The 27,000-nt window shown below is 45.0% G+C and overlaps 1 protein-coding gene across 1 annotated transcript in view; it reads right to left on the bottom strand.

The window, feature by feature from the left end:
* The window catches only part of PHEX (phosphate regulating endopeptidase X-linked), a 433,913-nt gene that overhangs the window by 213,115 nt on the left and 193,798 nt on the right, over window positions 1-27,000 (bottom strand). Inside the window, exons 4-5 of the mRNA XM_063955773.1 lie at window positions 17,250-17,336; window positions 15,516-15,742 (exon numbers count right to left, since the gene is read on the bottom strand). Of these exons, the coding sequence (XP_063811843.1) occupies window positions 15,516-15,742; window positions 17,250-17,336 (314 nt within the window). The remainder of the gene's footprint in view (window positions 1-15,515; window positions 15,743-17,249; window positions 17,337-27,000) is intronic.

Below are 27,000 nucleotides of genomic sequence, written 5' to 3'. Positions count from 1 at the left end.
CGCAGTTTGCCCGCTCACTCACGCCATTCTTGTCCAGTGTGTAAGCAACTGTTAGCTGATGCTTTACGCCATATTTCCTAAGGAATGCGGCTAAGACTTTGTTATCATACTCTCCACCGTTGTCTGATCTAGGGATCTTTAGTTTCAGACCTGCCTGATTCTCCACCAGGTTTTTGTATTCCACAATTTTGTTGGCCACTTCACTATTTTCTTTAAGGAAGTACATGCAGTGCCAGATTAATGTCCACATGGGCCTGGAGCTAAAATTCATGAAGGTCCTATTGTGTGTTGCTGCAGCAGAGCCAGATTAAGGGGGGTAGGCAGGGGGTTATTTCTCGGGGGGGGGGGGCTGTGCCTGCCATCAAGCACCAGCTGATTGCATGTATTTTCTTTTTTAATGTAGACGTTCGATGGCCTAAGGGCCAGGCCCCCATGTGATCAGTGGTTTCCTCCAACTATCCCATCATGCACCGTGAAGCTGAGATACCTGGGACAGAAATAGAGAGCGAGAGATGCCTAGGAAAGAGAGAGAGAGAGCGAGAGACACCTGAAACAGAGAGAGAGAGTCAGAGATACCTGGGGCAAAGAGAGAGCGAGAGAGACCTGGAGCAGAGAGAGAGAGCCAGAGAAACCTGCGACAGAGAGAGAGAGCCAGAGACACCTGGAAGAGAGATAAAGAGAGCCAGAGACACCTGGAACAGAGAAAGAGAGAGACAGAAAAGCCTGGGACAGAAAGAGAGTCAGAGACACCTGGAGTAGAGAGAGCGAGAGACACCTTGAGCAGAGAGAGATGTAGAGCAGAGAGAGAGAAATGTGGAGCAGAGAGAGAGAGACATGGAGCAAAGAGAGAGATGTGGAGCAGAGAGAGAGATGTGGAGAAGAGAGAGATACATGGAGCAGAGAGACGTGGAGCAGAAAGAGAAAGATGTGGATCAGAGAGAGAGAGATGTGTAGCAGAGAGAAAGACGTGGAGCAGAGAGAGAAATATGTGGAGCAGAGAGAGACGTGGAGCAGAGATAGAGATATGGAGCAGAGTGAGAGATACGTGAAGCAGAGAGAGAGATACGTGAAGCAGAGAGAGCAAGAGACACTTGAAGCAGAGAGAGACGTGGAGCAGAAAGAGACAGACACTTGAAGCAGAGAGAAAGAGACACTTGAAGCAGGGAGAGAGACCCGGGGCAGTTTGAGAGAGAAAATAGGATTTTGGTACTTACCAGGTAAATCCTTTTCTTTGAATCCATAGGGGGCACTGGAGTACTCTTGGGGATATGGACGGCTTAGCAGAAACAAAGGCACTGAATATTTAAATTTAGAACTCTCCACCCCTCCATATCCCCGAGTACCTCAGTGTAGTATCTCAGTGTTTTTTACTGAGCCGAACAGGAACTATAGAGAGGTTGACAATGGAGAATTCCTATAACATAACGGACAACAACAAAGTTGACACATAACGTTACTGACATCGAAACAGTTGACACCATAACCGATAGAACCTTATAATTGAACCAGTCGGTGAAAATGTGTTACCATAAGATCCCCTGAGCTTAATACAACCCAGGTAAACTGATCTGGGTGGGCGTCCAGTGCCCCCTATGGATTCAAAGAAAAGGATTTACCTGGTAAGTACCAAAATCCTATTTTCTTTTTCATCCACTAGGGGTCACTGGAGTACTCTTGGGACGTACCAAAGCTTCCCCCGTGGGCGGGAGAGCTGTTTGACACCTGTAACACTAGGCGGACAAAGCTAGATGCTGATGCCGCAAACGTATCAAACTTGTAAAAGCGCACAAACGTGTGCACTGAAGACCATGTAGCCGCACGGTCAAGCTGTGTCGTAGAAGCTCCACGACCAGCTGGCCATGACGTTCCCACAGAACCTGTGGGATGAGCTATTACTGATGTAGGCGACTGTAACTTAGCCTTAAGGTAAGCCTGACGTATAGTCAGTTTTATCCATCTGGATAAGGTCTGCTGAGAAGCTGGCCAACCCCACTTGGCAGCATCATAGAGAAAAAACAACGTATCCGTATTACGAACTGTAGACGTTCGGGACATATAAACGCGTAATGCGCGTACCACATTCAGAATTCTAGAATGTACTGTCAACACAGGAACCACAATTGGTTGATTGATGTGAAAAGATGACACTAGCTTTGGTAAGAAATCGGAAATCGTCCGAAGTTACGCTCTGTCATCAGGAAACACCAAATACGGTGGCTTGCAAGACAAGGCACCCAAATTTGAAAAACGCCTTGCCGAAGCTAAGGGTAGAAGAAAAAACGTTTTCCAAGTCAGAAACTTAATATCCACTTGCTGTAAGGGTTCAAAATATGAAGACTGTAAGAAATCTGAACCCAAATTCAAGTCCCATGGCGCTGTAGGTGGGATAAATGGAGGCTGTACTCTGAGGACACCCTGCAGAAAAATGTGTACCGACGGCAATAGAGCCAATCGTCTTTGAAAATAAATTGACAACACAGATACCTGCACCTTCAGTGTAGATAAACGCAGTCCTCCATCCAACCCCGTCTGTAAAAATAACAGAATACGGGTAACTTGAAAAATGATGTCGGAAACTTCCGAGCTTCACACCAACCTATATAGGCACGCCAAATTCTGTAATAATGAGCTGCCGTAACCGGCTTCCTAGCTCGTAACATGGTTGGTATAACCGATACTGTAATGCCCTCTCTTTCTTCTGAAGAGGGCGGTCTCAACAACCACCTCATCAACCGCAGCCGCGCTAAATAGGGGTAAAAGAACGGCCCCTGTTGTAACGGGTTGGACGTAGTATGAGCGGCCAAGGATCGTCTGCGAGTAGTCCTCGGAGATTCGAGAACCAAACTCTCCGAGACCCATGAGATATCACTAGTATGACTGTGACGGACTCTCTTATGATCCATTTTAGCAACGGAGAGAACAGCGGAAAACGGTGGAAACAGATACACGAGGCTGTACGGCCACGCGATTGTGAGAGCATCCACCGCCACTGCCCTTGGGAACTGTCGTTCTGGACACATACTGGGCGTTTGTAATTGTGGCGAGATGCCATCATGTCCACCTGAGGGTAACCCCACCTGTGGACCAACCTGTGAAACACCTCTGGATTTAATGCCCAGTCTCCTGGATGAAAATCCCGACGGCTGAGATCATCTGTATAACAGATGTCCACTCCCGGAATGAACCCAGTCTACAATATCACCTTGTGGTATTCTGGGCAATTGAGGATTCGAGCTACTTCCCGCATTGCCATGCAGCTTCTCGTTCCTCCCTGGTTGTTGTGTATGCGACTGCCGTCGCGTTGTGTGACTGGCCTTGGACAGTCTGAGAGCGAAGCATGTAGTGCATAATAAATTGCACGGAGTTCCAGGACCTTTATAGACAGCAATCTGTCGTGATCCGTTTAGAAACCCTGTCGCTGACCATTTTAAACTACAACTCCCCAACCTCTGAGACTCTCGCCCAGAGTAGAGACACCCTCGCCCCCCTGTGGGATACGCGAGTGAAAACCTCCGAACTGAAGTGCTTCGAAAGCCCATCATTGGTCCTAATAGGCGAATACACCAATGTACCGATAGTGTGCGTGGCTTGAGCACTAATTGTACCAGATGGCGTATAATCTGTTCTTTCTGGTGTTGTAGGTAAATTCTTTGATTTACCGTATCTGGAATCATACCTAGGAATTGAAGTCGTTGAGACGGAATTAGATGCGATTGTTTTTGAACTTGACACTGCAACCGTGGTGTACGTTAGCAGCGCAAGTCGGAGGAGCATCTGTTGAGACGGAGCTCTTATGAGCAGATCGTCTAAGTATGGAACGATTGTCACTGCCAGGGATCTGAGATGAGCTATCATCACAAACATCACTTTGGTGAACACCCGAGGCGCTGACAAGAGGCCAAACGGTAGAACCTGAAACGGTTAATGGTTGTGGCGTATTGCAAAACGCAAGAACCTGTGATGAGGCGACCAAACCGGAATGTGTAAGTACGCATCCTGGAGATCAAGCACAATCATGCAATCTTGTGGCTCCAAATATGCAAATACTAACCGCAGAAAATCCATCTTCAATCTGTAGTAAGTGACTTGCTGATTGAGACTGCGACGGAGCCCTCCGGCTTCGGTACCACAAACAGACGGGAATAATAACCCTGACTTTGTTGGTGTACCAGGCCTGGAAATAAAAACTGCTGAAACCAGCAGAGACTGAATGGCAACCTGCCAAAACGCCTTATTTCGTCCGACAGAGGCAGTCCTGTCTTTTAACCCTAAATAGCGGATACATCCATGAGTGGATGGCTGGAAACCCGGCAAATGTAACGTGTAAAGGCGCACGCCCACAACTGGAAATTCGAGATGGGCTGAGAGCCCGTCAAGCCACTGGCTTGTTGTGACTTTAGCGCCCTGGCGTTACAAGGCGTGACTGTTTTTGTACCACAGCCTTGAAAAGACTGAAGTCTAAAGGCTTTAAACGCCGGACCAGAGTATTTCCGGCTTGATACCGGAGGAGGCCATTTTGTCAAATTTAGGACCAAACAACTTCTGGCCTTGTCGTGCTGAAACTAGCGACGAAGAAAAACGAGAAGCAAGGTAACAGGTGGCAGCAGACGCTGTACCGAGATACTCAGCAGCTTCTCATTAACGATAAGTATAACGTGATCGTCATTGTTTCCATACACAGAGCGCCCTAGTGACCCAAATGTATCTTGGGTCTTTATAAGGTTTGACACAGACACCAATGGCGGATTCTCCAATTTAGATGTCACTGTGTGGAAACGGGTAAATAGCCTTAAATCTTAGTAAGATATCCTAAATAAGAAAACCATTGAAGATCTGTCGTTTAGTAAATACAACGGATTAGATGTTAGAGGCTCCTTATTCTCTGTAAATTTAGATGTTAGAGCCTCCTTATTCTCTGTAAATTTCAGAGACTGACTCACTGGTCATTAGCAATGTATGGTTGTCAAAACCCGCACTATCTGACTGTCTAATGTGCCCTCCTCACTCGTATTTAGCGCTGTGAGGTTTGACATAGAATTGTCAGGACTGCAACATAGAAGAAATGTTTAAATTATAAGACCAGTTAAATTAACACCCTGGTATCCAAAGTGAAATTGGACTGAGACTCCTCCGTTAAAGCTGGCGGAGTAACTTCCGAGACTCCGATCTTACCGCTCCTGTCGAGCGGAGTCAATTTGAATTGCCAATGCTTAACATAGGATCTGGGAATGAACCGGCTTCCGGAGTGGAAACCTACAAAACATACTGAACATGTGGTAGATTTATGTCCAGACTTTTGTTTAAAAGTATTTTTAGTCTGTGCTGGAGCCTTACTCCTTATGCCGACAGACAACACAATAGGCAAAGGACAGACACTTGCACGACTCAGTAAAATTATTACTTAAGGTGTGTAATATATATCTATCTATTTATGGCCGAAATGCAGTTCACATGGCCAGCCTATGTGAAACCTGAACCTAACTTCCCACTAACACCCCTGCACCTCCGGTGGAGTAGTGATGTAGGGCAGGAATGTTCTGGAATTACAAACTGGAAGAAACAGGAAGCATGGTTAAAATGGCCCCCATGCCATGCTTACACTGATAATCACAGTTACAATTGCTACAGTGTTAATATAGGCTGAATAGCCTATTATACAGTGAAAATCACAAGCAGGTTACAATACATGCTGTAGTGTTAATATAGGCTCAATAGCCTATTATACAGTGATAATCACAGGCAGACCACAATACATGCTGTAGTGTTAATATAGGCTCAATAGTCTATTACACAGTGAAAATCACAGGCAGTCTACAATACATGGATCCAGTATTAATATAGGCTCACTAGCCTATCATACATTAACTCTGCCTGCTGTTTATATAGGTATGGCAGCCCTTTACATTCCCTTGCCGCTGTAATCAGCCAGATCCCCCCCACTTCCCCCTGTACTCCCTGTAGCGCTGTGTCTCAGCGGGGAGCGCTGGGAAGTTGCAGGGAGGCGAGGGACACTTCTTGCCGAGCAGCGGAGGTCGGCTGGCAGGAGCGGCGCGTAGCGGCTTCCGGAGTCGCTAGCCGAGCTCGCGCGGTTCTCCCCCTTTCAGCGCTGGCACCAAGACAGCACTGACGGAGCGTCTGGGCGGGCGGACGGTGCTGGGGCGGCCGGACGGAGCGGCTGGGGCGGCCGGACAGAGCGGCTGGGGCGGGCGGCTGTATGAGCGGCGAGAGCGGCGGCATTACAACAGTGACCCCACACAGTGGGGCGGCAGCCTGCGCTGACCGCCCCGTTTCCCCAGCATACCTTGTTGTAGGGAGGCCTGCGACGGGCTTCTAAGCTCCGAGCTCTTCCGGTCATGGCTGCGACGGGGCTTCTATTTGTAAGCTCCGTCCAGCCCTTCAGGTCATGGCTGCGACGGGGCTTCTATCTGTAAGCCCCGTCCAGCTGTTGCAGGAGACAGTGGGCTGCCTGTGGCTGTGAGGGTGCTCTTTGTGAGGACCGACACGCCATGCGCTGTCCGTGCAGCGGCACTATCCCGGACCCATGTTTTTCCAGAAACTGGGAAGGGATGTGCTAAGTGAAAAAAAGTAAAATGTAAAAGTAAAAATGAAAAATTAATAAAATCTTCCACCAAGTGTGGGAACTCCACACAAGCCTTGTTAGTGCTGTGAGCACAGAAAAAACACTGAGATACTACACTGAGGTACTCGGGGATATGGAGGGGTGGAGAGTTCTAAATTAAAATATTCAGTGCCTTTGTTTCTGCTAAGCCGTCCATATCCCCAAGAGTACTCCAGTGACCCCTAGTGGATGAAAAAGAAAAATGTGGAGCAGAGAGAGAGAGACGTGGAGCAGAGAGAGAAAGATGTGGAGCAGAGAGAGGGAGACGGAGCAGAGAGAGAGACCTGAGGCAGAGAGAGAGCAAGAGACACTTGAAGCAGAGAGAGACATGGAGCAGTAAGAGCGAGAGAGAGACACTTGGAGCAGAGACCTGGGGCAGTTAGAGAAAGAGAGATGTGGAGCAGAAAGAGAGAGACACTTGGGGCAGGGAGAGAGACCTGAGGCAGTTAGAAAGAGAGAGGGGCAGTGAATGAGGAAATTAATCTTGGGAGTGTAGGTGAGGCAGTAAATGAGGGATAGGATAATGAGAAGTAGCATGGCAGACAGAGCATTTGGGAGTGTGACAGGATGGATGGAGTAGACAGGACACCGGAGGGGGGTGATGGCTGTATGGGGGACTGATAAATGTTGGTACTGACCCCTGGTACACAAACATTTGCTCTGCTTACCTCACACCTGGCTGTAGCAGCTCTTGCTCACTTTCTCCAAAGCCTTCCATGGTTCCGCCATGCCAATGGAGGGAACGTGTCTGAGGAGTCAGGGCACTAACCGCTCAGGTGACGCTGGGGTCACCTGGGCGGTTTTCCATGAGACCTGGTACCCTGCTGCAGATGTGCGGGGGGCTGCGTGGGTAGGTGCACGTCCTGTGGGCACTCACCATAGCGGGCAGAGGGGAGCTGAGGATGTTCAGGGGGTCAAGATGGCGGGTGCACCTACTGTGGATGCTGGCGGCACCCAAGGAGAGAGTTTTCACCATCATAGCTGGTGTAGGGGAAAACATTGGAGTCACTGTGGGGCCAGTCATTAGGAGGTGAGGCAGAGCTGGCCGCAACATTTGCAGCTGAGCCGTCACCCCCGCAGGCTGAGGAAGCAGAAAAGGGGAAAGAGAGCTGGACTGCAGGCAAGATTGAGGTATCGGCCATTTAACTCTCCTTTGCACAGTATATTTTTAGCAAATGTGAGGTCTCTCACTAATAAGCTGGATGAGATTAGGTTGAAAATTGCCTGTAACCGGACCTTACCTAACTACTCCTTGTTGCCCTCATTCGTAGTGCCCCCAGTAGTAATGCCCTCAGTGGTAATGCCCCATGTAGTGTTGCCCCCAGTAGTAATGCCCCATAGTTATGCCCCCAATAGTTACGCCCGAGTCAGTAGTTTTGCCCCCAGCAGTTAAGTCCCTCGTAGTTATGCCCCCAGTCAGAAGATATGCCCCTAGTAGTTATGCCCCCTGTAGTTATGCACCCAGTAGATATGCCCCCAGTCAGACATTGTGCCCCCTGTAGTTGTGCCCCAGTAGACATGCCCTCAGTAGACGTGACCCAGTAGACATGCCCCCAGCAATTGTGCCCCCAGTGGATGCGCCCCCAGTAGATATGCCCCCAGTAGTTGTGCACCCAGTAGGTGTGCCCCCAGTAGATGTGCCAGCAGCAGATGTGCCCCCAGTAGATGTGCCCCCCAGTAGTTATGCCTCCAGTCAGAAATGCCCACAGTAGATGTGCCAGCAACAGATGTGCCCCTAGCGGATGTGACCCCAGTAGATGTGCCCCCAGCAATTGTGCCCCAGCCATTGTGTCCCCAGTAGATGTGTCCCCTAGTAGCGCCACTTACACACATACACAAAAAAAACAATACTCACCAGCCCCGCTCCTCCTACCGGACCGCTGCTGCCCTCCACCTGGCCACCCGCTCTTCTGATCTATGGGAAAGACGTCATGACATCTCTCCCATAGCGCTGCACGCGCACACTGGCTGAGCCGGAAGCCTGAGTTCAGTAGTGAGCTCCTGCATCTGGCGGCCACTGAGAGGAAGAAGCTTGCATCCACTGGTAACAAAATCTCAGCGGGCGACCGACCTCTCCCGGGTTAGGTGAGCCGGAGGAGGCGGAACTGCATTCCGGCTCCAAATGGAACTGACGGAACGCAGTTCCGCCCCTCTGGCCGCGGTGTATATTCCTCGCAAGCAAATATCGCCTTGGCATTAGATATCTTACTATCTTTCTATCTCTAAACAACTGACTCTACACCCGGACATATGCCTTTATCGTTGCTGGAGACTTTAATCAGGCAAACTTAAAATCTGTGTTCCCTAAATTTGTGCAGAATGTATTTGTACCAACCCGGGGGGCTAATACTCTCGACCATGTTTATAGTAATGTCAATCATGCTTACAAGTGTCTTTTGTGTCCTCATATTGGGCAGTCCGATCATTCATCACTTTTGTAATTCCCAGATATCTATCGGTAATAGGGAGGAATAGGTCAGTTACTAGGGAAGTTAAGATTTGGCCAGAGGGAGCCTTATTAAGTTTGCAGGGCTGTTTTGAATGCACTGATTGGGATCAGTTCATTGAGGGGGCTACAGGGGATTCATGTGTTGACAATGATCTATTGGCTTCAATGGTGTTACTGTACATCAATTGCTGCATAGAAAGCATCACTAAGAGGCAAATAGTTCGCATTTTTTCAAATGACAAACCTTGGATGAATGGTGATGTTGTTCTCTGTTTAGAGTTAGGGATAGGGCGTTTAGAGCAAAGGATAACGTAGCTTATACGATTGCTCGTTCTAATCTAAAAAAAGGCATTTGTCTCGCCAAGGAAGCTTATTCGAACAGGATTGAAATTCAATTTAAGGAATCTGGTAATGCTAGGTCGATGTGGAGAGGAATGGATCACTAATTATAAAGGTTCAAATTCTTATAGGTCAGGTGGTCCTTTGGCTAATGAGTTAAATAATTTGTATGCATGTTTTGCAGAAGTAAAAACTTCTATTGTTGATCCCTCTAGCTTTCATTCAGTTCTCTGATTCTGATGGAAGCTGAAGTCAGGAATTGTCTCAACAGAACAAATGCCAGGAAGGCTCCTGGCCCAGATTGTATTCCGGGCAGAGTCTTACGGGCATGTGCTGAGCAACTTGCATGTACTTTATCTTCACTAAGATTTTGAATGTATTGTTTCGCGCTGTTTTAAAATTTCAATAATTGCTTCAATATTCAAGACTGCGGTGGTCACTGGTCTGAACGACTATAGGCCAATTGCTCTCACTCCATTGATTATGAAGTGTTTTGAGAGAATTGTTTTGAATCATCTAAAGGGTGTAATACCACTGGGATTTGATCCCAATCAGTTTGCCTATCAGTCGTACAGATCAACTGAAGAAGCAGCTCTTATGGTCCATCATAGGGTGCTTTGTCACCTTGAAAATAGAGACTCTTATGTTAGATTGTTACTTGTGGACTATAGCTCCGCTTTTAACATAGTGGTGCCAGCGGTCTTAATTAACAAGCTTTTAGAGACCGGATATGATGTGGCCATATGTAATTGGCTGCTGGATTTTTTGTCAGATCATCCGCAGACAGACTGGGCTCTGATTTATCTTTGGAATTGGTATTAAATGTAGGAGTTCCGCAGGGTTGTGTTTAAAGCCATTTTTTAGACTCTTTGTACACCCATGACTGTAAACCCAATTCGGAAATTACCTCCGTAATAAAGTTTACGGATGTCACCACATTAGTGGGTTTGATAACTAGAGGAGATGAGGATAGCTATAGAGAGGAAGTGAGAAGACTCGCTGAGTGGGGGGTTAAAAACAATCTGTTGTTAAATCGTAAGAAAACTAAGGAGGTGGTGATTGACTTCAGGAAATCTAAGAGATCCAGCATCCGGCCGCTGATACTAAATGGTGAGGAGGTGGATAGGGTTAGCGAGGTGAAAATTAAATTCACAGGGATTAAATTTACAGATGACTTACAGTATCATGGTCACTGCATATCACGTCAGTGGTTTGAAAGGCCTAGCAACACCTTTTCTTTTTGCGGAGGCTCCAAGCAGCAGGTCTGCAAAAACCGACTCTGATTAATTTTTACCACTGCGTGATCGAGAGCTTGCTGACCTATGCAATCACTGTGTGGTATGGTAATGCAAAGTGTTCTGATCTTGTTGCCTTGGATACAGTGATTCAATCTGCGGAGAGGACCATTGGCCAATCTCTGCCTAGGTTGGCGGATGTATTCGCTGCAAGGAGTCTGTCCAAAGCAAATAAGATGATTGGTGATAGTAGCCACCCATGTAATGTGTTTTTTTTTCTCTTTTGCCATCAGGGAAACCCTGTTACCATTCCATCTAGCAGTTTCTGGAGATTGTCATATCCCAGATGACCCAAGCGTTTGTGCCACAAGTTCATTGATTGTTTTTCATCAGTAGCCATCATTGCAGTACACTCCTCAGTGTCCAATGTAATCGTTCATGTCCTTGTAGGCACTCAGTTTCGTTCGATATAGCATGCGTCTCAAACTTATACTTCTCATTAGACCTTTATCTTTATATGCATTTTGCAGGGCTGTCCACATGTCCTTAGCTGACACTTTCCCACTGACTAATGAATAGACATGCTGCTCCACAGCTAAACCTATCGTCCTGATGGCTCTGTCTACGTCCTCTGGGTTTGGACCTGCTCCTGGGTCTATAGTAACCTTCCTCAACTTTTCCCGCTTAAGCTGCATCTCCATGGCAAAATTCTATGTAGCATAGTTCTCTGAGCCTTTCAGCTTACCAAAGTTCATGCTGTGTCATGTGCTATACATCCTCTCTGCACTTGTATAAAATGTCACTTTGAACTTTGACAGTGTGATTATTTAAAAGCACTCAGGGGGTTAATCTTCATGCACACGCGGGTTTGGAGCGCAGGACTGGGCCCATAACCTGTCGTCAGAGTGTATTGGAATTGCCTGGTGCAGTGATGTCAGTCCACACACTTAATGACTTAAACAGTAATACAGGTTTATTCAGTGAACATAGGTGACTCAGATGTAATACTTACATAGGCAATTAGGGGCCCTTATATCATATAAGTTAACAGCAGTGGTAGCAGTACTTATCAGGAGTTGTCTCCGGTGGTGAGGGACGGAGGACTGCACAGCCATGCAGTCTGACTCCCTCTGTAGAGAAGATGCGGCGCCCATCTCAGCGTCAGCTACGGAGCCGCGATACATGCAATGGAACACTGTGAGTCTCTGTAGCTGAGATCCACTCTTAGTCTCAGCTCTGCATACTGGCACACACCAGGACTCAGTCTCTCTCACTCACTCTAAGTGGAGGAGCAGGAATTACATCACATAGTTCCGCCTCCAAATGACTCTTGGCACTAGGGAATTAACATTAGGGGATGCACCCATAGACTACTGTGTAGAAGGAGACAGGCACAGAGCGCACCATATCCTAACAGGACGAGTGGGTGGGTCTCCCATATATTGCCTATTTCCTAATAAAGGGGGAAAAATTAGCAGATAATACTGTGAATCGTGGGTCCGTATGGAAGGGATGGGACAAAAATAATGTCTTGTTTAAACCACGCCCCACAGACCCATGTTTCAATTCATATTGCCATGACGGGGAAGGGCCTAATGATGAGACAAGCACACCCTGTCGCCAGAGCAGTCAGCAGCATATCCTCCCCAGGCTTTGTCCATGTGCAAAGTTTAACTTCTTTGATCCCAACTCTGAATCATCACCAATGAGTCTCTGTAGATTAACTAAAATACACTAAAAGAAACTGTTGCAAGGGGAAATAATATAGGCAAATGTAAGAGAAAGTTCACTCAAAATGATGTTGACTATTGATATACTGTATATACCCATATAATGTACAGCAGCATCACTATTGCATGTGGCAGCACCCAGTTGTCATCCTCTGAGGGGTGACCCAAAAATACCAAAGCCTCCTAAATGACAGGAACCAAGTGCTGCACTGTGACATTTTGTGCAACAATCGGCTCCTGCAAAGATACTCTTATACCAAAAACCAATAAAAAAAAGCTCACAGCCATTCATTGCGAAGTGCAACAATTGTTTCATTTTTTATTTAAAAATACATGGTAAAAGGGGAAATGTATCAAGTCTTTGACAGTGGTGAAGTTGCCCAAAGCAACCAACCAGCTTCTGTCATTTCATAGACTGTGCTAAATAAATGACAGAAGCTGATTTAGAGCTGGATTAAAACAGGGCAACTGGGATGGTTGCCCACTGCCACGTCTCCTTCCCCTACATAGCTTTATGACCAGCATGGGGGCACTGTGACATGTGAACTGGGGGTTTTGTGTGGCACAGTGTGTGTAACACATTTGTGGTGCTTCCATTTACACATTAACATTTGTTGTAATGTCAACAGCATTGACAATTTTATTGGTAGGACCCCCCACATGTTAGCTGCCCTAAAGCACCCACAAACCTTAATACATCTGAGGATTTGTTGTTATGTGCAACTTCTCCAATTTATCTTGCTATAAGCCCCCCCCCCCCCCAATAGCCCTTACATATAAAAAGCATTACTATGCATATACCAAGACCTAAATATAGATGGAAATTAGCAACCCAACCTCACCCTAACCAGGATTGATTAAACTTCTGTGTTTATCTTAGCACCTACATGGAGCTTGGTCCAAGGTTATGATGAGGTCAGAGTATAGTGAATAACTTGAACTGATATAAAGGTAGGTGGTAAACTGCTAAAAAGATTTTAAAAAAGTTTTGTTTAGCAAAATCTAATAAGTAATGTACATTTCAGAGCTATAAAAAAGGTTAACATGGGCCATAAAGCTCCGTCAACTGACTACTGAAGGCTGGAAGAAGGTCTACTGGAGAGATGAATCAAACCAAATTAATCTACACCAAGATGGAGGAAAATAGACCTCTCGAGGTACAAACAACCATTTTATGGACCCTGCAGATGCAGAAGACACTGTACCCCCCAGAGCTCCAGAATGAAGAACCTGGGCAGCCAAAATGTTTGTGGGGCAGTGTGCAGTGCAGCCAGTGACACAAAAGTATCAGGTGTCATGAGCTGCCAACGGAGGTCCTGCCCTTAGAACCCAGAGCAGAGGAGAGGGTCCTGTGTATCTGGTTATCTTATGAGAGCCCTCTGGACTGGAGAGCGAGAGACACTCTGAGAGTTTTGCTGAGTCCTGTCCCAGTGTATAAGGATGTATATTTTAAGGTTGTTAAAATTGTCTTTGTTCCACTGCAAGAAAACTTTATAAAATAGTTGTCAATTATATGGAGATATAAACAGTGCCCAGACATTATAAATCTAAAACTATTGGTTTACATGTAATATACATAGGGCGATATCCAGTTACTTGCGCTAGTGCTGTCGCGGCAAAAAATGGTGTGTTAAAGGTGTTTTAAAGAAATAAAATTACCACCCCAATGCAATTAGGTTGCAGAAAAACAACAGTTTTTCATGCGAAAATACATAGGTCCCACAAAAAGACACGGACCTATGTATTTTCGTGGCTCTTAACGTGGGTCTAAGGGGAATTTATTGCAGATGATGCTTTGCGGGCCCCATTTTTTTACTAGAATTGAATAAACCTGTATTTATTGATGGTATGATATCCACTATAACTGTGGTTCTTAACTCTAGTTCTCAAGTACCCCCAGTACATCCTGTTTTCTAGATTTCTTTACTCATGCACAGGCGAGTTAATCTATTTTACTTGCTTACTAATTATCCCTATTAAAATTTTAAGTTGTTTGGTCTTGCAGGAACATGATTCCCAGAGAAAAAGTGTTAAAATTGCTGTTTCCTGACAAATGCTTGGATAAGTTACTGGGGGAGGTGGCTGAGTGGACTGGCCACCAAATTTGCTTGACACGCAGGAAAACTGTCCATGGCTTATGGTCCCCTCAGACGCTCTTACTCCAAACTGTCTCCACCCTGTCTCCTCCCCCAATTTATTATACAGATTATATATATATATATATATATATATAGTGGCAATAGTATCAGTGTGCTGCAGAGGAACCAAGGATCTTTAGCTATTGAGGCAAGGGAAGTCATGCGTTTGGTGGATAAATAAATGTGTGCCTTACCTACTTGTTTATTTGAGTCTATTTTTCCCCTGCAGCCTAGCACAGCTGAAGGCATGTGACTGATCAACAGAGCAGCTGAGAGGAACTTCCTTAAGAAGGCAAGGTGGGAGTGTCTTTTAATGGTCAGTCTGGGATGGGGAGGAGGAGTCTAAGATGTAAAAAGACTGTCTGGGACGTTTATCTGCATGATTGACGCCAGAAAAGATGGGTGGTGACTATGGAATAGATCTCTGTTAGGTAGTGACAGGTCCATGAACATTTACTTTTTTACTTTTATATATCCAGACAACAACACTCAGTGGTCTTTCACGCAGCAATAAATAAAGCTCCAGTAGCCTATTTTACTTGAGCAACAGTTTGGGTTTATTAACCGTCATCAGAAGCCTGATGATGGGTAATAAACCCACAAACGTTGCTTAGGTTAAATGGGCAACTGGAGCTTTATTTATTACTGCATGAAAGACTGCTGAGTGCCGTTGTATGGATATATATGTATACTTTAACTTTACATGCACCACGGCAGTTGTGCATATGGAAGGAGGGTGCCGGCCGATTTGATTGTGTGTAGATATATATGCTGTATAGTTATGTTTTTGAGTTAAGCACACAACTAGATTTATAAATAAAGTGACACAGCTACTAATTCTGTAAGTGTTGTGCTATGGTTTTTCTATCACACAAATTATAAATGACACCAGAAAAAAACATGATAATTTGTTAAGAAATAAATAGGATAGTCTTACCTTTCTACGAGAAATCATGACATTTTGTCCAACAAATACAGTATAGAATTTTTAAATAAAGTACTTACCTTTATTATAAAGTTATTGGATAACTTGTCATCTGTCCCCACATAGATACGCAGGAAAACTGAAACACTGTACTGCCCCCGCAGCTCTGCAAGAGTCTGAAGAAAATTAAACTTTTTCTCTGACCACTTTCCTTCACTTCCAATGTTAGATTCTAGTACCGGCCAGCGAAGAGACGAATGTTTCAATAGTTTTATGAGTGGCTTCATATCGACATCCTCTATTTCAGCTATAACATACACAGAAGTAAAGGTTGAGTAGAATTGGCAGTGTGTACAGAAAATATCTAATATCAGAAGAACCCACATTTTACTTTCACAATTTGTCAACCATCTAGTGCCACATCATGCAATATAACTTGTATTGTACATATCTATCTATCTATATATTTATATATATATATATATCCATTGTAGAAGAGCCGCACTCACATGTCATTAATAATCACAGTTGCTGGGGTGCAAAATCCAGGAACAGGTCCTATCAGAACAAAGTTCCACGATACATGTGCACAAATAAGGATGCACTCACCAGACTTCTCCAGGGTGAAATTTATAGATTTTAATCCAGACAGCACATACTCACAAACAGAAGGTCAACGTTTCGGCTCACAGCAGAGCCTTTGTCAAGACCAGATTACCAGGTTGCCATCTCCCTAGCACTGCTCTGAATATATATATATATATATATATATATATATATATATATATATATATATTTATTTATGCTACCTATGCAACATGGAGGGCAACAATGGATGTATAGACATGGACAAATTTAGTTGTACCCTTTCACGACAAAGAAGAACCCATATATTTCTCTGAAATAAACTGAAAGCGGTGTCAGACTGGACATCTTACAATTCTGGCAAATGCCAAAAGGGCCAATAGCTTGATGAAGGACTAAAGGAGCTCCGCCTCCTGGTGTGCTGCGTGAGGACATGCACATGTGACTTGCAGCACACCCCCTAATACATAACCATGCCCCCTTTAACTACACTCTCCTATGGCATGCGATCAGAAACGGTTCCAAGGCCAGATTTAAGCCCTAGTACATTCCTACTTGAAAGTGATAAAAGTAATGGTTTGTTCCATATTTAATAGAAATCAGACTTTGCATTTGATTTTTGATTCAACAGAATATTTTAATTAAAACAAATGAAAATGGCATAGGCAAAAATGTTCTGGGGTTGATTTTCCTCTTACTGTCGCGCCTAGAGAGGTTGGCTACAGTCCCATGTACTTTAAATGTCTTACTATTCTTTGCATCAAGCTGCTTGGATATAGTCTTATAGCCTTTAACTTTAACATGTTTCAATGACTGATTAGAAGATTAAAGATACTGTACTGTATTGTTGCAGAAAGAAACATACACATTCTTTTACCCACATTGGTTAACATAATTAAAAATCTGACACACACTGGGCCTCGTCTGCAAAGGGCGGAATGGTGGTAGCACAACAGAAAATATTCTTTGATGGTGCAGTGAGCCTCAAATTTTGCAAGTGTGTCTAGATTTCCACCAAGACACATGAGTTTTGGGACCATTTCCAGGAGTAGGGGAACGCCGAGTAGTCCATTTAGGTGCACTTGTGTAAAGACATGGTAATTTACCCTGCACTTCATTAATCATGTCCATAGTATTCAAGTTCTAGCCTACTATAAATAATACATAGTTAAGAAACATACACTGTAATGCCTTTTTATAGCATGTGAAATTCTGATGGCATCACTTACTTTCATTCATACAAGACTTGTAAAATATTTTTGCCTTTTGCGCAGACTCTGAATCTCGTCTCTTGCTTAAAGGCTTCTCCAAAAGTGCTAGAAAATAAACAATGACATTCTGGGTTATCTGCTGCACTTAATCACAATATCACAGAGTAGGTCTCTATGAGCAGTGTGATGTCAATACTACAAGACATAACAAATGAAATACACAACAATCAATACAACATGTCCCCTGTGCTAGTTGTGATAGGATTTGTATGTCACTGCTAATGCTGTTTCTTGCACAAGTTCAAAGGATTCTGATACTAGATTAAGGAATTTTATACAAAGTATGTATGGTATGTACAATACTGATTTAAACTTTAAACAGTAAGAATGTCTGTATACTGTGTAATAGAGAATGTTTGTATCTTTATTTGTTATTTGCTTTAGGGGCGTTTGTGCTGTCTTTTTAATGATTGCAGTAGCATTATGTTTGTACTGTACCTGTCATTTTAATTCTTTATTCACTTTACTCTCTGCTACTGTTGGTCTGTATTTCACAGAACTTTCACTCATTCACAACCTGACTTGTTTCTTAACTTTTCCCTTCCTCTAATGATGAATTTAAAAAGAAAACATTTTTAAATACTGTATACAATCAGTTGTGTAGATATCAAATACTTTTGTGGAACACTACTAAATTTTAAGCAACCTACAGTATTATGTAAATAGGTATCAAAAATGTATTAACAAAGCAAAAAGGAAAACTGTTATAGCAGAATAGTCAATAAAAGCAATGAATACATTGAAGCCTAATTAACTAAAAATGATATAAAATTTTATATATATATATATATATATATATATATATATGATCCCTTGAAGAAGTCAGAGAAACGAAACGCGTTGGGTGTACCTCACTGACTCTCCATAATAAGATAAGCTAAAATCTCTCATTTATGAAAACATAAAAAAAAAAAAACTTTTTTATCTTACTACTTATTTGCAAAATTCTATTTCTTAAAATTTTTTAAGTCATTTCTCCAAATAATATTGTGTCTTTTATGTACTGTTTGAAATAGGCAATTTTTATGTATTTCTAGGAATAAACTTGGTTATTATAATTACCACTACCTCTCTTTTTTGATTGTACAAAAAATTATTATTTCTTCAGTAACAGCTAATAAGATACTGTGGGACGCTGACACCCCTGTCCCTCCAACTCTCTCTCTCTCTCTCTCTCTCTCTCTCTCTCTCTGTCTCTCTCTCTCTCTCTCTCTCTCTCTCACTCTATATATATATATATATATATATATATAATGTAGAATAATATAATAATAATATTAATTAGAATAATAATTATAAATATGTGAGCAAATACTGTGATTATCGAGGAGCTTCCTGCATATTTTTGCACACATAAATTAGTATTTTGGAGATGTAATACTGTATGTAGGACTATTAAGGGTGGTATCCTATTAGATGCTGTGAATTACAGCAGCAAAAGGATTCCACCGGGGCTATACTATTAGTCTACTAGCCCGGCACTTATTGGGGATTTATTGGACATGTGAAGCAGAATTCCCAATAACCAGACTCAGGAGACCTGTTATCAGATGGTAATACAAGGGTCTGAAAACCTATTATGGATCCCATGCAGTAGTGTATGCGGAAGGGGGCTTCTGGGTACCCAGAAACCAATGGACTGAACTCCTTATTTTAGAAACAGAGACATCTGTGCCTCTGTTTCAAGGAAAGCTGTGACCACGATGTCAATCGCAGCTATCGCTGCAGGGAACTAGGGCTGGCAAAGCTCTCTCCCTACATAGTGACCTGCAGCATCTGGCAACTGCTTCGCATGTACTGTACAGCAACTACATATGTCCTCACAATTCCAGAAGCTGTTCCATGGCTGGCACTGGCAGTGTCTCTCATCTGCAACCCCTGGGTATGTGTGCAGTACACTGTATATATTTGTTTAAATGTACAGTATGTGTGGGGTGTGTATTGTATGTGCTGTCTATGTCTGTTTATTTGTGTATTTTGTCATACACACACACAGACATATATATGTATATATATATCCATGAGTAGGGGCAGGACATCTGATAACCTTGTAATACTTTACTCCGGAACTACCAGCACAGAGCCCACATACAGCGATACAGCACGGTGGCACACGGTTGAATAGATTAGTCACAACAAGCATGTAACTGCAATGTTGCAATGCTTAATTACATCATCATCAGGCGCCTGACGACGATGCAATAAAGTGTTGAAACGTAGCAGTTACCTGCTTGTTATAACTAATTTATTCTACAGTGTATATATATATATATATATATATGTGTGTGTGTGTACCAGGAGAGCTAGCAGCGCCACAGATGCAGTATCCAAAATACCAACACTAGTGTCTGAACAATCCTAAAGAATATTAAAAGCCTATTCTTTAGGATTGTTCAGACACTAGTGTTGGTATTTTGGATATTGCATCTGTGGCGCTGTTAGCTTTCCTGGTACACATCTTTTTCTTTGGTATTATTGTTTTCAGCTGCCTAGAAGAAGACGGTATCATACACAGTATGTTTGGAACAAATGAACGCACTAACAAAAAGAGTAAACTTTGCCCAAAAAATTATTTAATGAAATCCCCATCCCTGAGAATGAACCCATCAGCAATAACTTGGATGACATGTTCTGGAGCATAGAAAGACTCCTAACAAGGGAAGTAAAGGCATGGTGGGACATTAGAGGTTTGGAGCACTATGTAAGTGTCAACAGAATTCCAAGAGGCCTTAGAATCTCCAAGCAGCCCACTTTTGGCTTAGATAACCAGGACTTTATGAAGGAGTGGGACAACACCCTACACAACTGATCTATTAACCTCATGAGTTTATTAATAGCAGAGAAGAAACGTCTTATCACAGACCTGGAAAGAGAAATTAAAGATGCTGAGATTAAAATGGAGATCCATAAAGACAAAGAGGATTTCAGGATTAATGAAAAAGTCCTAAACAAGAAATTGGATCACATAGAGAAGGAGGTGATCAAGAATAAGGAAAGGAAATTTGCTAGAGACAGACATGATTACGAGAATAACACGATCAAAAACTGGAGTCGGTTTAGAGGACAACAGGATCCAAAAGGAAAGAGGGAATATTGGGAGTCTATCCCTAAGAAACCCCAGAAACAACGGGGGAGAAACACAGGTGAACCAGATCAAAACCACCAATAGGTTTTCTACACTACAGAGATTGGGCTCCAATACAGAGGAGTCTTTTTTATCACCAGGCATAAATCTACCACACAGAGATCTTACTGTAAGACGGAAAACCATCAATACGTCACCACGGAAAAGAAGGTTCGAAGAAGAAGAGGATGCCGTGGGGGCAGGAGGCAAAAGCCTATTCAAAAGATGAAACCTACAATAACACCCCCCATACCTAAAGGCATCTTCAACCTCTCAAGCCACACGCTGACCATTCATGAAACCTCGTTGCTAAACAAGGGCTTATCATTTGCACCAACGAAGTGAATGAATAAGGTTGATGTTTTTATAGACTTGAACAAATTCATACGCAAAATCACTCTGAAACGTCACTGTTATGATTCCAGCACTCTGGTCTGAGGAGATCTTATTGCGAGGACCGGAGCACTGGAACGTAATGCTGGGGAAGGGAGCGGGAATGGAAAATAGCCCCAGGCGCCCTAACTCCGTTGTCTCGCCCGTGCTGTCAGAAATCCCCTGCGAGACTATGGTTGCTTGAGCCCATGGCAGCCGCGTTTGAAGGGCGGATTATGTCTGCCCAACTCCGATGCCCCCTCAGGTCTTAATGGGAGACAAAGGGAAATCCGAGACAGGGTGATAACAAGGGGCCCTCTGACTAAACAACCAGGCCAGGGGCTACAAGAAACTAAAAACTAGAATATGTGCGGAAAAACCGCCAGGGAAAAGGACAACCAAAATATCCACTTGTCCACTCTCCTACCCGGCACCGCCGAGTTCCGGAGAGGACTTGTGGAAGCGGAACCCTCCGCAAATGCTCCGAAACAGAATATAAAGATAAAGCAGCTGAGCCGCAACATACGGCAGAGCCGTAACTCACGAACACCACACGATATGACAACTCCAAGATACAGAACTTCTGAGGACAGGAATGACCGGATACAGCAGGACAGGAACAGACGTTCAGCAAACCAAAGCAGCATGCAGGAAGCTATTACCGGCGTCTGTGTGCAGCACTGAGCAGGTATTTAGCAGGGAGTCCTCCAATCAGAAGCTTGGAGCCTGATTAACAAGATGCCGTGCAGCTGGCTTGCTGCACGAGCAGAAGACAAATGTGAAAGTTTGAACTGATTAAATTGACCCTGCAACGGGGAGCGCGGTCCGCCCGTGGCGTCCCCGTTGCTAGGGTCCAGGCAGCTCAGTGTTACTAGGGAGCCGGCGGCTAAGCGCGCACGGCGTCCCAGCGTTGCTAGGGACCCGGCGGCTCGCACGCCTGGCATCACTAGTTGCTAGGCGCCGGGCCGCAAGGATGTCGCGGACCACGGCGCCTAACAGTCACTTTCTTAAGAAAGAAGATGCAGTGATACAAAACTATGAACAATCTGTTAGGTGCCGCGGTCCGTGGCGCCGCTCGGTCTGCTTCCGGGCGACGCTCACGGCCGCCGCACCTCCCTCGCTGCCCGCCCGGCGCCTAGCAAAGCCAGGACGCCATGCGTACTGTAGCCGCCGGGTCCCTGGCAACGCTAGGACGCCGGGCGTCCTCAGCCGCCGGGTCCATGGCAACAGGGACGCCATTGGCGGACCGCGTTCCCCATTGCCAGATAAGACTGATTAGTTGTTCGTGCAGCAGGGCAGCTGCACGGCAACTATTAATTAGGGTCTGGGGGCTGGTCTTGCTGGCCCTCCTGTCATTGGCCAGCAGGGCCTTTTTATGGGAGCCAGCACACTGCAGCCTCGCCGGTGATAGCTTCCTGCCTTGCAAAGTTTGTTCCTGGTCTGCTGTATCTGGTCGATCCTGCTCCCTGTGCTCCTGAGTCCTGGAGTTCTGAAGCCGGTCCTGGGAATCCTTCCAGTCCAAGTGAACCTGTTGCAGTCATCTGGGGGTTCTTGCTTATCGGGGTTCTCTCCCGTTTCCGTGAGTAGCGGCTTCTGGTGTTTTTGCTGAGGTTTCCGCTTTTCACTGTCCTCCCCGGTACACGACGGTGCTGTGTGGGGTGTGGACAGTGGTATCTTTTGTTGTTCTTTTCCTTTGGCGGCGTGCCGCACATATATTTAGTTTTAGGGTAGTTAGTAGCCCCTAGCCTTCTGTTGCTTTAGTTAGAGGTCCCCTTGTTATTATCCTGTCTCAGTTAATGCCTTGTCTCACTCTAAGACCTGGGGGCATCGAAGTTGGGCAGACCTAATCCTCCCTTCAAACGCAGCTGCCGTGGGCCCAAGAAACCATAGTCACGCAGGCGTGAACTGACCACACGGGTGAAACAATGGAGGTAGGGTGCTAGGGGCTATTTCCATACCACACCTTATTTCAGCGTCACGTCCTGGTGCTCTGGACTCACTACGCAACATCTCTCCTGTTCTGAGCACCAGGAACGTAACATTATCACCAGCCCAAAAAGAATAAAGAGTTATTTGTATTTGGTGGGCCTTGAGATTCGGTCTCATGAATCCGGCAGTATTAGGACCGAATCCCAGCCAGCTTTTGGCCAACCAGATTCAGGAACTAACTCAGATGGTTCAGGCTCTTACTCTTCGGGTGAGATCGCAGGAAGATATTTTGCGAGCCTCCCTGAGTATGATTCCAGAACCAAAGATGCATCTTCCTCACCGTTTGTCGGGTAACCGAAAGGATTTTTTTAATTTTAAGGAAGCTTGTAAACTTTATTTTCGGTTAAGACCCCGATCCTCTGGTACTGAGTCTCAACGGGTCGGGATTGTGATGTCTTTGCTTCAAGGCGCCCGCAAACCTGGGCGTTTGGGTTAAAAGCCGATGACACAGCCTTGCTATCGGTAGATGCCTTTTTTAAGTCCTTAGGCCTTTTGTATGATGACCCTGACAGAGAAGCATCGGCTGAGAGCCACCTGCGTGCACTAAAGCAAGGGAAAAATCCAGCTTCCGAGTACCGAGTTTCGCCGTTAGTCGAACGACTGTGGCTGGAATGACCCGGCTCTGCGCAGTCAGTTTCGCCTCGGTTTGTCTGAAGTTATTAAAGACAGTCTCCTTCAGTACCCCGCTCCAGAGACTTTAGACAAACTCATGGAGCTTGCTATTAAAATTGATCGTCGTCTCCGGGAGCGGAGGGCTGAAAGAGGAGCTAGTTTCAGGCCTAGTCCATGTGTGTATACTTTCCCTGAGGACGTCGAGGAGCCCATGCAAATGGGTCTCTCCCGGCTGTCCCCAGAGGAAAGAACCAGAAGGCTAAATTCTGGACTCTGCTTGTATTGTGGTGGCAAGGGACATGTCGCGCGCAAGTGCCCGAATAAGCAGGGAAACGCTCTGACCAAGTGAATTGTGAGGGGGTTCACTTGGGTCTGCAATTGATCTCCTCTAATGATTCCTTATTAGTTCCTGTAAAAATTTCCTTTGGTAGTCTCAGTTCATTGGTGTCGGCCTTCGTCGACAGTGGAGCTGCGGGAAATTTCATGGATCTTGGTTGGGCTCAGGCATTGGGCGTTCCACAGATACCTTTGGATAAACGTATCACCATGCATGGCTTAGATGGTGGTCCGCTTTCTAATGGGGTAATCACTCACCGCACACCTCCAGTACAACTGACAGTGGGGGCCTTACATTCAGAGAAAATCGAGTTTTACCTTACCCATTATCCGGCAGTCCCCGTAGTTTTGGGTCACCCCTGGCTTGCCTTTCATAATCCCACCATAGATTGGCGGTCTGGGTAGATTTCCCGATGGGGTCCCTTTTGTGTTAAGGAACGTATTTCCCGTCCAGTCCGGGTTGCGGCAGTCACCCCAGAACTTATTCCTTTGGAATATCAGGACTTTGCCGATGTTTTCTCCAAGGGTAATGCGGATATTCTGCCCCCTCATCGGTTCTATGACTGCGCCATTGACTTAGTTCCCGATGCCTCTTTGCCTAAAGGGAGACTATATGCCCTGTCTGGGCCGGAAACTACGGCAATGGATGAGTATGTACAGGAGAGCCTGAAGAAGGGCTTCAATAGGCCCTCGAGATCTCCATTAAGTGCAGGGTTCTTTTTTGTTGAGAAAAAAGATGGGTCGCTCAGACCATGTATTGATTATCAGGCTCTGAATAAGATCTCTGTTAAAAACACCTACCCCTTGCCACTGATTTCGGTACTATTTTATCAGCTCCGTACTGCAGTTATCTTCTCCAAAATTGATCTTAGAGGGGCTTACAATCTCATCCGAATAAAATCTGGGGATGAGTGGAAGACGGCTTTCAGCACATAGTCGGGACATTATGAATACCTGGTGATGCCGTTTGGGCTATCTAATGCTCCTGCTGTATTTCAAGATCTTATTAACGACGTCCTTCGCGACTTTCTAGGAAAGTTCGTAGTCATTTATTTAGACGACATTTTGATTTACTCTGAGTCCTTTGAACAACATATTACCCATGTGCGACTGGTCCTTCAGAGGTTACGGGAAAATCATTTGTACGCCAAATTGGAGAAATGTGATTTCCACATCACAGAAGTGTCCTTCCTGGGGTATATTATTTCTCCAAAGGGGTTTTTCATGGAACCAAAAAACTCCAGGCAATCCTAAATTGGGCACAACCCACGAACTTAAAAGCAATCCAGCGCTTTTTAGGGTTTGCAAATTATTATTGGCGTTTTATTCATACCTTCTCAGATTTGGTTGCTCCTATTGTGGCATTGACTAAAAAAGGAGCGGACCCTTGCAATTGGTCGCTTAAAGCCAAGTCTGCCTTTCTGGCCTTGAAACAGGCCTTTGTCTCAGCTCCAGTACTCAGACACCCTAACCCGGATCTCCCCTTTATTGTCGAGGTAGATGCCTCAGAGGTTGGAGTGGGGGCTATCCTTTCTCAGGAAGACCCGGAGTCTTGGGAATTACACCCATGTGCCTTCATGTCCAGAAAATTCTCCTCCACAGAATCCAACTTTGATGTTGGTAATCGAGAATTGTTGGCAGTTAAATGGGCTTTCGAGGAGTGGAGGCACTAGTTGGAAGGAGCAAGGCATACCATTACTGTGTTCACTGACCACAAGATCCTGCAGTATATTGAGTCAGCTAAACGGCTTAATGCTCGACAGGCACGTTGGGCGCTGTTTTTTACTCGTTTCAGGTTTATCATTACCTTCAGGCCCGGTTCCAAGAATACGAAAGCTGATGCCCTGTCACGTTGTTTTCTTCCGGTTCACAATAATCACTCGGCTACTACCCCCGTAGTCCCATCGTCTGTCATCCGGGATGGCCTCACTCAGGATTTATTTACACAGCTAGTCCAGCTTCAGCAGCAGGCTCCCAGTGTCACTCCTGCAGATCGTCTCTTCGTCCCTGAATTTCTGAGAGGCACTGTTCTAGCTGAGTTTCATGATAATAAGGTTTCTGGTCATCCGGGTATCACTAAGACCTTGGAATTAATCTCTCGCTCAGTGTGGTGGCCTAATCTTTCTAAAGATGTGAGGGAATTTGTCCGTTCCTGTCAGGTTTGTGCTCAGTACAAGGTATCTCGATCGTTGCCGGTCGGGCAACTCATGCCTCTAGCCATTCCTCTCAGGCCATGGTCACATATATCCATGGATTTCGTGGTGGACCTTCCTCTTTCAGCTGGGTTCTGAGTCATTTTGGTGGTAGTAGACCGTTTTAGTAAGAAGGCCCACTTCATTGCTCTTCCCCGATTACCCTCCGCTCAAGGGTTGGCAGTTTTGTTTCTCCACCATGTCTTCAGGCTCCATGGTTTACCCATGGATATTGTCTCTGATCGGGGACCACAATTCATTGCCCGTTTCTGGAAACGTTTTTGTGCCTCTTTAAATATGAAACTCTCTTTAACATCTGGGTACCATCCACAGTCTAACGGACAAACTGAACGTGTTAATCAGTCATTAAAACAGTATTTACGACTATACTCGGCCAAACTTCAGAATGATTGGTCTGAATTTCTTCCTTTGGCCGAGTTTGCCTATAATAACTCTTGTCATTCTTCCACCAAGGAGTCTCCATTCTTTTCGGTCCTGGGCTTTCATCCTAGAGCCAATTCTTTTTACCCTCATTTTCCAGTCTCTTCGTTGACCTTAACTTCCCGTCTCAGAATCATTTGGAAAAAGGTGCACCTTGCCCTTAAGAAGGCTGCCTTCCGAGGAAAGATTTTTTCAGATAGGTTCCGACGCCCATGCACTTTTAAGGTGGGAGATAAGGTGTGGTTGTCAACCCGCAACATCAAGCTCCGACAACCCTTGGCTAGATTGGGACCCAAATTTATTGGACCGTTCCTTATCGTAAAGAAGGTCAATCCAGTTGCTTTTCGGCTACGCTTGCCTAAATCACTCAAAATTGGCAATACTTTTCATTGTTCCCTTCTGAAGCAATATATTTCTTCCAGGAGATTCCCTCGGAAAACTTCTCAGGGTAGACCTCCGGTGGATGTTCTGGGGCAACAAGAGTTTTTGGTGGAGAAGGTTTTAGATTCCAAAGTTTCTCGAGGCCGGCTGTATTTTTTAGTTCACTGGAAAGACTATAGCCCGGAGGAAAGGTCTTGGGTCCTGGATAAGGATCTACATGCCCCTAAACTTAAGAAATTATTCTTTCAGGAATTTCCTCAGA

Source organism: Pseudophryne corroboree, chromosome 2 (genome assembly GCF_028390025.1).
Source record: "Pseudophryne corroboree isolate aPseCor3 chromosome 2, aPseCor3.hap2, whole genome shotgun sequence".
Lineage (NCBI taxonomy): Eukaryota > Metazoa > Chordata > Amphibia > Anura > Myobatrachidae > Pseudophryne > Pseudophryne corroboree.
This window is presented reverse-complemented; position numbering and strand designations above follow the sequence as displayed.